General features: G+C 38.8%; 1 protein-coding gene across 10 annotated transcripts in view; it reads right to left on the reverse strand.

Moving 5' to 3' along the window:
- PLEKHA5 (pleckstrin homology domain containing A5) overlaps positions 1-12,687 on the reverse strand; it is a 178,808-nt gene that overhangs the window by 58,422 nt on the left and 107,699 nt on the right. For all 10 annotated transcript variants that reach the window (XM_082054113.1, XM_082054109.1, XM_082054110.1 and 7 more), the window contains exons 6-7: positions 7,345-7,449; positions 2,939-3,011 (exon numbers count right to left, since the gene is read on the reverse strand). In XM_082054113.1, coding sequence (XP_081910239.1) covers positions 2,939-3,011; positions 7,345-7,449 — 178 coding nt within the window. The remainder of the gene's footprint in view (positions 1-2,938; positions 3,012-7,344; positions 7,450-12,687) is intronic.

A 12,687-nucleotide genomic window follows, 5' to 3' on the forward strand; every position in this document is an offset into this window, starting at 1 on the left:
GGGAGTGAGTTCATGGCTCCCTGCTTTCCATTTTTTTCAGTACCTGAGACACAATTAATAAGAACTTAAAAGTACAGCGTTTAGAGTGCAAGTTTTTTACATTTTAGTAGCCTTTTCTAATACCTTTAAGACTATCACTGTACGTGTTTAATTACAGTTTATCAGCTTTAACCACCTTCTAGTAAAAAAGTGATACTTAAAAGCTAAGTTGATCATACAAACAATGTAGACTATTCTGCTTTTATTTCAGCTTATTTGGTACACTAATGTAGAAATGAAAAAGTAAGATTACAGAGCTGTTTGGATTGATTTTCTTTGTTGTTGGTTTTGCTTATTGCTTTTTTTTTTGTGTCAAGGTACTTCATGTGGCAGTGCTTTAAGTCAATTTAATATGTTTTTAAGGCAGATACAAAGCTGCACTTTCTAAAGAAACTTTGGAAGAGAGAGCCTCAAGACTCGTTTAAAGTAAGAAAACCTGTGGCGGATGCACTCAACCCCAACCAGCCAAACCAGCATCAGTTTGGTCCAGGCTCCAGAAGAGGGAAAGGCCTGAGCCACAGCCAGGCCAAGAACTCCTTTCAGGAAACCCATATGGAAGCAGAAGGGCACACAGAACACCGATGAGTTGTGGGTGCAAGGAGTCTCATGCAGACCTTCCCCCCTGCATGCAATTTGACTATGAGTCAACCCCTTATTCTATAAATATGACAGCCTGGGTGAACCCACTTTGAGGTCTCTCTGTTAAATAAGCTGTCTATATGGCAGTGGTTTTATTACTCACAGGCCATTGGATGAGCCAATTTAAGTTTAATACTAAACATTTAGCTTAAGTAAATGCACACTAAATATAATGAATCATTTAGAAGTATAAGGTTGTATGGTTTTTAATATAACCTTCACTTCATATTACTTAGTAAGCTGGATTTGCTAAAATCTTAAGCTATAAAGTTCTGCTCATATTTACCAAAAGCAACTACAAACTACACTGAACACTTGCAAGATAAAGTCCCGTTTGCACTTTGCTGGGAAGAACGGAACTGATTGGGGAAAAATAACGATTTCAAGGCTAACGCGGAGACATTACAGACATCTGCAAAATGGGGCCTGCTTTACACTTCACTGAGAAGAAAAAGGATTTATTCAGACAAAACAGTACCTGCAAGGCTATGGACTGTAAACAATGTCTACAGTTGAACAAAACGAAGGCACATGTGACATGAGTGAAAAAAATCTAATGAGAAACAAGACCCCAAAGTGAAATATTGCTATTGGACTGAATCATTGTATGAATAGTCTATACAGATATAAAAGTCTATGGTTTTTTATACTCAGGTTGGACCTCTGCGCAGGTACCCAGCTTGAGCCAGCCCTCCTGCAACTCTACTCCATTCATTATTTTTTTTTTCTGAAAATTATATTTCTTGAAAGTCTGCTCTGCAGACAGTTATCAGGCCTCGCCTGAAAGTTTGCCTTTGGATCTCTAAGACACAGACTCTGGGGCAAACAGTTATCAGGGAGGGAAGACACCTGAAAGTTCGCTTTGTGAATTGGTACAGGCAGCTGGAGAGATGCTAAGCAGCATTCAGCTTGGCATATTTCCCCCATGTAGTAAATAATAGAATGAACCCACTACCGAACTCTTTTCAAGTTGCACTTCTCTTTGAGAAATCTAAACATTGCTCTGCAATAAGCAGAACCCTAAATTACTGCCCCACGACCAAAACCCTATAAGAAAGCACAGAGCATATAAAGACCACTTAACTAAATGCAGTGTAATTGTACCAAAATCGATGCCTCCGTGACTGAAATTATAGCCTAATACTGACTCAGCAGTGGCTTATCCAACTATGCGTGCTTCTTGGGGTAAAGAAACAAAGCCTAGTGATTACATTTCAATAATTCCGAATTTGTTAACTAAAACAGTTATAAACAGTTACAGAGCTTTTACGTTTCATGACCTGTTTTGTCTTTATTAGATTAGAACCATGCTGCAACTTAACAGAAGAGCATTTTAAATTCATCAGTCACTGCCTTCATCAGCAGCAGCAACAAGACCACCACTAACAATTCTCAAGTGTCATCCTAAGCTGAAACCCCTTCTTACCCTTCATCTACAGAGGGCCTTAACTGATTATTTTCCTCTACTTTGCCATGCTCTACAATCTTCTTTGCTCTTAGCCTCCTTTAAACTATTACGGTTTTACACCTTATTTGAATTGAATAAGTTTCCATTTGCACAAAGGCAATTTGTTTATCCCCTCAGAAGCACAACAGTTAATAATCTCTAATGGTGAAGGAATCAGTTTTCTAACATACATATCTCCAGACTAGAATTATAAGCAGCTAATTTTTCCCACATAAAATAAATCTGATGGAGCTACATAAGGGTACTAACAGATTTTTTTGTTCCAAATACAGCAAAGCCTTATACTCATATGGAACTGGACACATTTCACTTCCTAAGTATTAATGAACACTGATGAGATTCCCAAAAGGCATATATATCCTCTTTATCGTTCCAAGGGCAGAGTTTCAGCTCCCATGCACTATCCCTTTCCTATTGCCATTTCAGCTACTTCATTTGCATGAAAAATCAGATTTAACCTGGCATATTTAGTTCCTAACAACGGAAGCAGTAAGAAGTCTACAATCCAGAATTCAATAAAAGAGACAGTTGTGAATGGGTTTGCCCTTTGAGCATTCTTGACAGGCAGGAAGCAATTATGTGAAACTGGTAATTAGGAAGACAGGGGAAGGGAAAAAAAAAAAAAAAAGAAAAAAAAAGATAAAAGTAGCAGGCCTGAATATTGACAGCTATACAATTATTTTATCCATTAAGTTAAGTAGCAGCTTCATTCTTCTTACATTTGAGTGGTGTGTCAAAATTTATCTGCTCCTAGTAAAATGAGTACACAAAGCTCTTCCGAGCGGAACTTACCTCTGTAATAGAAGAGGCACAGATCTGAGAGCACAAACCACCGTTTCTTCCACAACTTCATTCCAGTACTATCCTGTATTAATCAAAGTGCTCAGGTAAGAACTTTCAGACTGTTAACAGTATTAGTTCATAAAGTAAACTGGGTACTAGTACTGGTGTGCTAGTAGTTAATTTTCTTGGCTAAGATATATTAAGTGTCTTTGACTTCTCATGTCAGACTTGACATTGCAAACCAAAATTGTACCACAGGAAGCCTGAAGTTAAGATGATTCAAGAATAAAATAAATAAGCCCATTCTTTTAGCATGCTAGAGACTACGATATACAGTTAATTGAAAACAATGTATACCTTTTTTTTTGAAAAAGGAAATAAGTAAGGTAGCACTTTGGGTACATCCCCCCTTTGTTTTCTGAAGAAACTCTCTGCTGAACTTCATCTTCTACTATCACTGATATATCTAGAGAAGATTTCTTTCCCAAATAAAGTTTATTCCTAAAGCAATTTCATTTTCTTTTATGTTTATAACCAATTTACACTGCACAACTCAGAATGAAAGACTGCCACCACTACTGCAGTGCAAATAAGCCAAAGCATTGCAGTGCACATGTCCTAGTAGAATCAGATTTAATAAATATGTTAATCAGTTCCAAGAAGAAAGGTAAGTGTGAATTATCAATATTCTTGCAGCAAATAAATTTTGTGACCACCAAAAGGAGGAAATCTATAATGAAAAACTGTGGGGGGTTTGGGGTTGTTTTCTTCTATTTTAATTGCAAAAAATAAGCATCATCTTTAGCCTCATATTTCAAGCTCTGCTCTTTTTGGGATGCAGGAATGAACTGAAGAACGGAGAAGAAAGGGTAAAGCAAGCATTAGCTAGGAAATATTATTCAGAAAAAAGTTAAAATACCCTTCGCCACAAACATCTGCATAATTAGAATAACTAAGCACTTTACGGCATTTTCCTTCCGAGGACCTCAAAGTGCTTTAACAAACACTGATGAAGTCTGGAAGCACTGCCCATAGCAGTCAGCTCCTATTTCACAGCCGGAAAGGCAGACATGGGGAGGGGAGACTGCTTTCCTCACCTCATGACAAGGTCACTGACTCAGGAGTGGATTAGGATGCCAGATCCCTGGCCGTATAAATCAACCATAGGATGTGAAAACACCCAAAAGCCTTCAGTATAAAGGATTACCACAAACCCTCAGACAGATTTTCTGAAGATGCTGTTACACAATGTCACATTTATCCCATCACTCAAAATGAGCAACAGGTTTCTACGTGGCCACATGTAAACTTCTGCCAGTAATGAGACATGCTAGGAATGATCTTTCAGCCTTCTTCAGACATAGCAGAGAGGCACACAAAATGATGGTGTGGTTCTTATATTTATATTCTTTCCTACTTTAAAGTACATCCTTTTAGTATCAGCGGATATACTAATTATTGCTCCCTCTTAATTATGTCATAATTAATGTTATGACATAATAAACAGTGTGACTATGTCATAATATGTTAACAGTATGTTCACAGTAAACACCTTCCATAAAAAGTTTTGACTCCGGACTTAAAAATCAGTAGAAAAATGACAGAGGAATGGCATTACATGCAATGAAACAGCACACCATGAGTCAAACAAAACTTGCTGTCCTCTGTTATTACATAAACATGTTAAGAAAGTTATCTTACCATCAAAAAGAAACTGTCACAAGCTTTCACTGTACATTTCTGAAGATAGTATCTGTTGGTTAAACTCTTGACTAAATTTGCTTTCAGTTACTACTGTAACATGGAAACATACAGCAATCCCTTTTCTTACAAAAACTAATCAAACATCACAGCATTTAAATAATTTCATACATAAACCCTGTTCAACAGTATGTACTTGGACAGTAAGGTGGATTGAAGAGAGTGGTGATCATTGGTGGCCAGTTGCTAGTGGTCTACAACCCAGAGTGGCCAAGACTATTTAACATCTTCATTAATGACCTGCACACCAGGACAGAGTGCACCCTCATCAAGTTTGAAGGTAATAGGTACTATCAGGAGTGGCTGATACACCAGATGCTTGTGCTGCCATTCAGAGAGACCTCAACAGGCTGGGAAACTGGGCAGAAAAGTATCTCATGAAATGCAACAAAGGGAAATGCTCCATCCTCCATCTGGAGAGGAAACAGCCCCACGCACCAGTACACACTGGGGTTGATCAGCTAAAAAGGAGCTCTATGGGGAAGAACCTCAGGGGTCCTGGTGAACAAGCTGATCGTGAGCCAGAAAAGCACCCTCATGGTAAAGAAGGTTAAACAGTATCTTGGACTGCACTGGCACTGTTGCCAACAGATGGAGGGAGGACACCCTTCCTCTCTGCTCAGCACTACTGAGGTCTAGCTGGAGTGTCGGGTTCAGTGCTGGACTCGCCGGTGTAAGAAAGACATGGACATACTGGAGTGAATCCAACAAAGGGCCACAAAGATGATTAAGGAATTAGAGCACCTTTCATACGAAGAAAGGCTGAGAAAGCTGGGACTGTTCAGCCCAGAGAAAAGGCTGCTCAGGGGCATCTTATCAAATCTGTATCAATACCTGATGAAAGAGTATAAAGAAGATGGAGCCAACCTCTTCCCAGTGGTGCCCAGTGACAGGACAAGAGGCAATGGGCACAAATTAAGAAACATGAAATTCCACCTGAGCAGAAGTAACCTTGCGAGAGTGATCAAACACTGTGACAGGTTGCCCAGAGAGGCTGTGGTGCAGTCTCCATTTGTGAGGATATTCAAAACCCAGCTGGACACAGTCCTGGACAACCTGCTGTATCCGAACCTGCTTGGGCAGGGGAGCCTGTACTGGATGATCAAGAGGCCCCTTCCAACCATCGTAACTCTCTGTTTGTGTGATATTAAAATATAGCTACTGTTTCTTCATTAGTAAAATAATACAACTGTACACTAAAATGGACTTGTGTATATGAACATAGAGTATAATTTTTTGGAAAGCAACATCTTTGTACTACTTAGTATGCTGAGTATCTATGATTTGATGTGAAACAAGAAACATGAAACAGCTAGAATCTCTGGAGCATTGCATTAAGTTAGTTCAGGTATGCAACCCTATCTTTTCATATGTGTAAAACTCCCTGCAAAGGACCTTGGAAAGAAAAGCCAGTTCATTATGAATCTAACATTCAGAAGCAGGCAGCAAAAACAACGACACAGATACTCATGTGTACAACCATTTGCACTACAATTTGGATTTCATATTTCAATCAAGTTAATTGATTACCTCATTTAATTAAAAAAAAAAATCAAGAAAACAGTACTTCATTAATATTGACTTTTTTTAAAGCTAGAAAGTTTAATAGCCATAAAACAAAGCAAAAACATCTCTCACCTTTGTGACAACTTTGCACTCTCAACATTGATTGAGAGTAGAGGCCATAAAAGTATCTAAGCATGAAAAAATCTACTAAACAGACACTTCTAGATCTTTTCATCTGATAGTAATTTTTAAAAACTGACTCATCAACAACATCCAGAAAGCTACGTGGGTCATTCCACTTTGTCACAGTAGGGACAATAAATGACAAAGTAGATTCAAAACTACATATAAGTATTTGCCTCAGCTGAGTTTAAACGACAAGTTCTTACAGGGTGGATTTCACATTGGTAGATTTATAAAATATATTCCTAATATGGGCTAATCAGTTTTGCTGTTCAATTTTTTGATCAAACCACTCTACTCTGACTTCATGCAGAGCAAGAAAATGCAAGTGGTCTGGTATCGCAAAACAGCAAATCTACAGCCGGCTAGGTACACTGTCACTAAATACTAAAAAGGAGATACTTCAGATTAGTTTACATTCAACAGGAAAACCTAAAATGATCTCTGGTTTTAAGATGGTCATCTTTGAGTCAAGAAAACAGGCATTCCTCTGTCTTTTCATATGTGAAAAAAATTGCTTGATTTCCAATTTCTTTTTGAAAATATTTTCTTATTTTTTAAAACAAATTAAGAGATATAGCCTAACAAAAGAAAGTTCAGAATTAAAAAAAAAAATATGCTGGGCCATACATCCTAGTCCCATCATTTTGGCATGCCTGAAATTCATTCAGCTATTTGCTAACAACATCTGCTTAGATTTTTCAAGCCCTTTGTATATTTTAGAGAAAGGTATGTACATACAGAACATCAATGTTCTGTACTTGTCTAATGCCCTTACTCATTTGTATCAGAATGTCATCCAACAAGTATCTAATTAATTAAAATACCATGTGTCAGTTGTTCATACTTTATAGCTTCACTCTGTTATTGCTATAATTGTATTTTATGCAAATGGCTGTCTTTTGTACATTATACATCTTATAAAATAAAAAAAAACCCAGAAAGGGGTGAAAGGGGAAGAGTACCTGTTTGTAGAGCCAGCCACGTCTGACAACTGGTGCATTAGGATTCCTCTTTATGGAGTTTGATCTTTTTCCAAAATTATGAACCTTCTTTGAAGATCGTGAAGTCTAAATTGAATTGAACAGGTTAAAGAAAACATGACATCAACATCTGTTGATAAATCATAACACATTTTCTTTAAGATCTCTTTCTTACACATGTTCCTCTGGGGGGTTGCAGAATTCAAACTGTATTCCTTTTTTAGATAAATAATCATTATGATGGTTCTGCTGGATTCAGCATTTCTTTTTCCTCCGCAGAAAATTTAAAGACAAATCCCAAGACAAGTACTTAATTTTTTTTTCAACAAGAAAAAGCAACCAAATACATACCTGACCTTCTTATAAGGTAGGTAGAAAACCCACCAAGCTGTAGAGGTAAACTAACAGAATTATTATTAATAATTATGAAAAATTTTATCACCTGGGCAAGAAAATTGTACTCTTTCCTCCTTCCAACACTGGACTAATACATGAAAACTTGCTCAGATTTCAGCAAGATATAACTGTCCCTTTCCTAACTTATACTAACTTTTTAAAAATTCTTTCTTCTCCTCAAGAACCCTTTGCCATATGATCTCTTGGCTGGTTTGAAGTGTCATTACTGTACCTGCTTGCACTAAGGCCTACTACGAAACATTTGCTTTGAAACTCCAGCACTGTTGCTTATACCTTTTACAACCTTACAGCTACACAATGATCACAGATGATTAAGAGAAGATAAATAACCCATTTTAGATTTTCTCTTTCTTCTACTTGAGTAACCAAAAGAAACAGCAGAAGGCATAAAGAAATGTGCAGTGCTTTGCCATGTCACACTTCATTCTTTTCAGCCTACATTTAGAAACTTTGTTCTGCAACTGAACGCTTACTTGTGTTTTCAATTCTGTAAGAATTAGTCCCTCAGAAACCGTATGATGTGATACAGAAAAGTACCCAACTCTGTAAAAGAAGCAAAGTTCATATAAGTCTTTTAAGCTGTGTTCATGGCTCTGCTCCAAATCCACCATCTGAATTTAGACAATATAATGCTGTGCTTCACCTTCCCCATCTCTAACACTGAGAGTAGTCATAAGGTTATGCAAAGTTCCTAAGGGAGGACAGCTAAACAAACACTCAGTTTTTGCTGCAAATTAGAGTATGGAGTCTCTCTACGGAAATTCTCTCAACACGCATCACAGAACTGAGCTGGGTTTTATACATGCTTCAGAGAAAATTCCACAGGCAGTTTAAAATCATAAACTGAAAACTGCAATTTAAAATGATGTGCAGCTTTTGTCAACGATACCATTAACTGAAGAATACAACATAGCTTAGCCAAAAAAGAATAACATTACAAAAACTGTGTGTTAAGTCTACAATGCAATGAAACAAGATGATTTTGTATGTCTTTTTTAAAAGAATCAGGAGGGAATATAAAAACAGAGTGTTTTTAATCTTCCTTGGAGATATAGAAATTTGACTCAACTCTGTCTGGAAAGCAAGATAGAGCAAGCAATTGAAAACCTAATTAAAAATAAAAGTTAAAATCTTTTACATTTTCACCTGAAAAATTCTACCAGTGCAAAATGGACAAAGGTTTGTTAAGAAGCAAATAGAATTATGACATCCAGCTGCAAAAAAGAAACATACAGAGAACGTGTAACAAACCGGACCACATTAGAAAGTTTACTACATCTATCTCAGTTAACCCGTATGGCTACTATACTGGCATATCACAGAAGAACTGTGCCAAGATTTTGATGGAAAACAATTTATAACACTCATACCTGCTAATATTAGGTATTAAAGGTTCAACACCTCCCAAGAGTGTTCTGGAATTCCTATGCTTGTAAAATGCTTAACGCACTAAGGATGCTTCTGAAAACACAACCAAGCCCAAGTATTATACTACTAATGTCAACTCCACTAACAAATTCAGATAATTTAGATAGATATCTCTTAGGTAGGTCTGATAACAAACCATACTGACTCCAATTTCACTGAGTTCACAGCAAAGTTTTAATGGGTTACATCTAACCAACTGTGAATAAAAACTTCCATTAACTAAGGAGAGCATCACAAGTGCTTTCTAATTTTAGTTAATACAGAGAACACTTTAGATACCTTGTGATGATTTTACCACACAGTGCATAAAGAGAATAAGCGTTCATAACAAACTCTGAGCCTCAAGACAAAGAGTATTTTAGGATATGGAAATACTGTAGGTGTATATGCAAACTAATTATGAGTTCTCAAACTTTTCAGATCACCTCCTCCTCTTGTTATATCTAGGATCCCTGGCCATCCCATGTTCTGTCACACACAAATCTAACATATCTTGAACGGGGGAAACAAGAAGAAAGGGAAAAAAAAAAAGAATTGAAAGGTTCAAATATTTTTTATCCCACAGCACTAACAATGTTGCACAGCTCCAGCTCCTGGAGAAGGCAAAGAGGAGAACAGAGAATGAAGGGTCCAATTACTAACCAGTTGGTGGAAGGCATAGAAGGTAACAGAGCTGACAAACTCATCTGGTACCACCTGAAGCATTCTAAGGAATAGCCCCAGTAACTGTGATGCCTCTAAAACCAGAACCTACAGGATCTTGTACAGTTCCAGTACAGAGAAAGAAGCCAGAAGTCCAGCCAGTGATATTTACTCTTTCCCAAACCTGAAGGAAACAAACAGCAGCAGTGTTTCGAACTCTGGGCACACATCATCACTCTGCAAGTTGCCCTACTCTCTGCTTAGCTGGTACAGGACACCAAATTTATGTGAGGTTCCTTCCCCAGTTTCAGAAACAGCACAAAAGTAATTAATTACCACTAAACTTATTGTGTCTACATTTGAAAAGCATGGATTGAGAACCTTGCTGATAGGAAAATTTTCTCCACGCGAACTCAAAGAATGGACATCAGAATATCTGTTACTTTCAATTTCTGTTTAAAAATATGTTTCCAAGTCTCCAAGGCTTACATTATCTTCCAAACCACAAACCAACATGATGTTGCCTTCTGGATTTTGTAGGCAATTTCAGCGCCTTCCCATGCTGCAGTTTTCCATGAGCTGAGTGGGTTTTCGCCTCAGCGTTTTTGCTTGGGCCAGGAGGTTGGTCTTGGAGCAAATCTCCCAGTCATTCTCTCTTACTGTGTTTTGGTTTGCATAGAGCAAACTACATTTATTTTAGATAAGACTAAAATGTCAGATGAACAAGGAGCACTACTGGACTAGCCTGAATATAAAACATGAAAATACAGAAGAGACATTCAGTCCTGAATACCAATACTACCTTTCACATTGCTCCTATTTACTATGCTGTTGGCTAATGTATCTCATGACTACTACTGCAAAATTTCTGGCTAACCCAAATCCTGAGAAGACATTTATGGCTATATCTAAACTACCCATTTAAAGCTGGATTGGCTTAAGCACTATATGAAATATCTATAAACAAGTGGATGAGTACTTATAAAGAATTTTATACATCCTAGCTGTGATGGAGATGAAAGGAGCTCTGCAGGAGCTGTTCTGGGTTAACACTCCATTCCACTTACCGTGAGAAAATTGTTAGCATTAGTCTGCTGATAATCAGGACAGCAATGAAAAGCAGAGGAGATGAACTGTGGAGGGTGACTGGTAATATGACCAACTTTATACATTAAAAAGCTGATTCCCTCAATGCATTTCAAGAGATACAACCATATTTTCTTAGGTAGTGATTTTTAACAGCAGGGAAAAAAAAACGGGAAGACAACTAAAGAAACCGACTTGATTTTAAAAAGATAGATCTTTTACATAGTCAGAGGTCTGTGCTAGTGTCTTCAAGTTTAGAAATACACTTAATATAGAATAAGCAGCACTTAACAGAGCTGCAGCATGTTATTTGGCCAGCACCATGTATATGGTGGAAAAGGAGGAGCAGAATTGTAGGATGGTTTGTGTTGGAAAGGACCTTTAAGATGATCTAGTTCCACACCGCTGCCATGGGCAGGAACACCTTCCACTAGACCAGGTTGCTCAAAGCCCCATCCAGCCTGGCCATGAACACTTCCAGGGATGGGGCAACCACGCCTTCTCTGGGCAGCCAGCTCCAGTGTCTCATCATCCTCATGGTGAAGAATTTATTCATTATCTCTAATCTATATCTACCCTCTTCCAGTTTAAAGCCATTACCCCTTGTCCTATGACTACACACCCTTGTAAAAAGCCCCTCAGTTTTCTTGTAGGTCTCCTTTAGGTACTGGAAAGCTGCTATATAGTTTTCTTGGAGCCTGCCCTTCTCCAGGCTAAACAACCCCAACGCTCTCTGCCTGTGTTCATAGAAGAGGTGCTCCCACCCCCTGATCATCTTTGTGGCCTTCCTCCGGAGGACTCACTCCAACAACTCCATGTCCTTCTTATGTTGGGGGTCCCAGAGCTGGATGCACTACTCCAGGTGGGGTCTCATGGGAGCAGAGTAGTGGGGGAGAATCACCTCCCTCAACCTGCTGGTCATGCTTCTGTTGCTGCAGCCCCGGTTGCAGTTGGCTTTCTGGGCTGCAAGCGCACATTGGTGGCTCATGCTGAGGTTCTCATCACCAACACCCCGAAGTCCTTCTCAGGGCTGCTCTCAATTCATTGTCTGTCCAGCCTGTATTTGTGCTTGGGATTGCCCTGACCCATGTGCAAGGCCTTGATGATCATCCTGAGGTTTGCACAGGCCCACCTCTAAAGCCTCTCAGGGTCCCTCTGGATGGCATCCCTTCCCTCCAGTATGTCGACTGCACCACACAGCTTGGTGTCATCGACGAACTTGCTAAGGGTGCACTCAGTCCCACTGTCCATGTCGCTGACAGAGATGTTCAACAGCGCTGGTCCCAATACAGACCCCTGAAGAATGCCACTCATCACTGGTCTCCACTTGGACATTGTATTGTTGACCACAGCTCTTTGAGCATGACCATCTAGCTAATTATCCACCAAGTGGTCCATCTATCAAATTCATGTCTCTCCAATTTAGAGACAAGGATGTTGTGCAGGACAGTGTCAAATCCTTTCCACAAGTCCAGGTAGATGACATCAGTTGCTCCTCCCTTATCCACCAACACTGTAACACCATCTTAGAGGGCCACTAAATTTGTCAGGCACTATTTGCCCTTAATGAAGCCATGCTGGCTATCACAAATCACCACCTTATTTTCCACGTGCCTTAGCATAGATTCCAGCAGGATCTGCTCCATGATCTTGCTGGACACAGAGGTAAGACTTATGGGCCTGAATCCATCACCTTGATAAACCTCTGGGTATTTATCTTAACTTTTTGAGAAGCTGGGTGAATGGAGAAAG

Source organism: Streptopelia decaocto, assembly GCF_964273445.1.
Source record: "Streptopelia decaocto genome assembly, chromosome: 1".
In the NCBI taxonomy this organism is placed as follows: Eukaryota; Metazoa; Chordata; class Aves; order Columbiformes; family Columbidae; genus Streptopelia; species Streptopelia decaocto.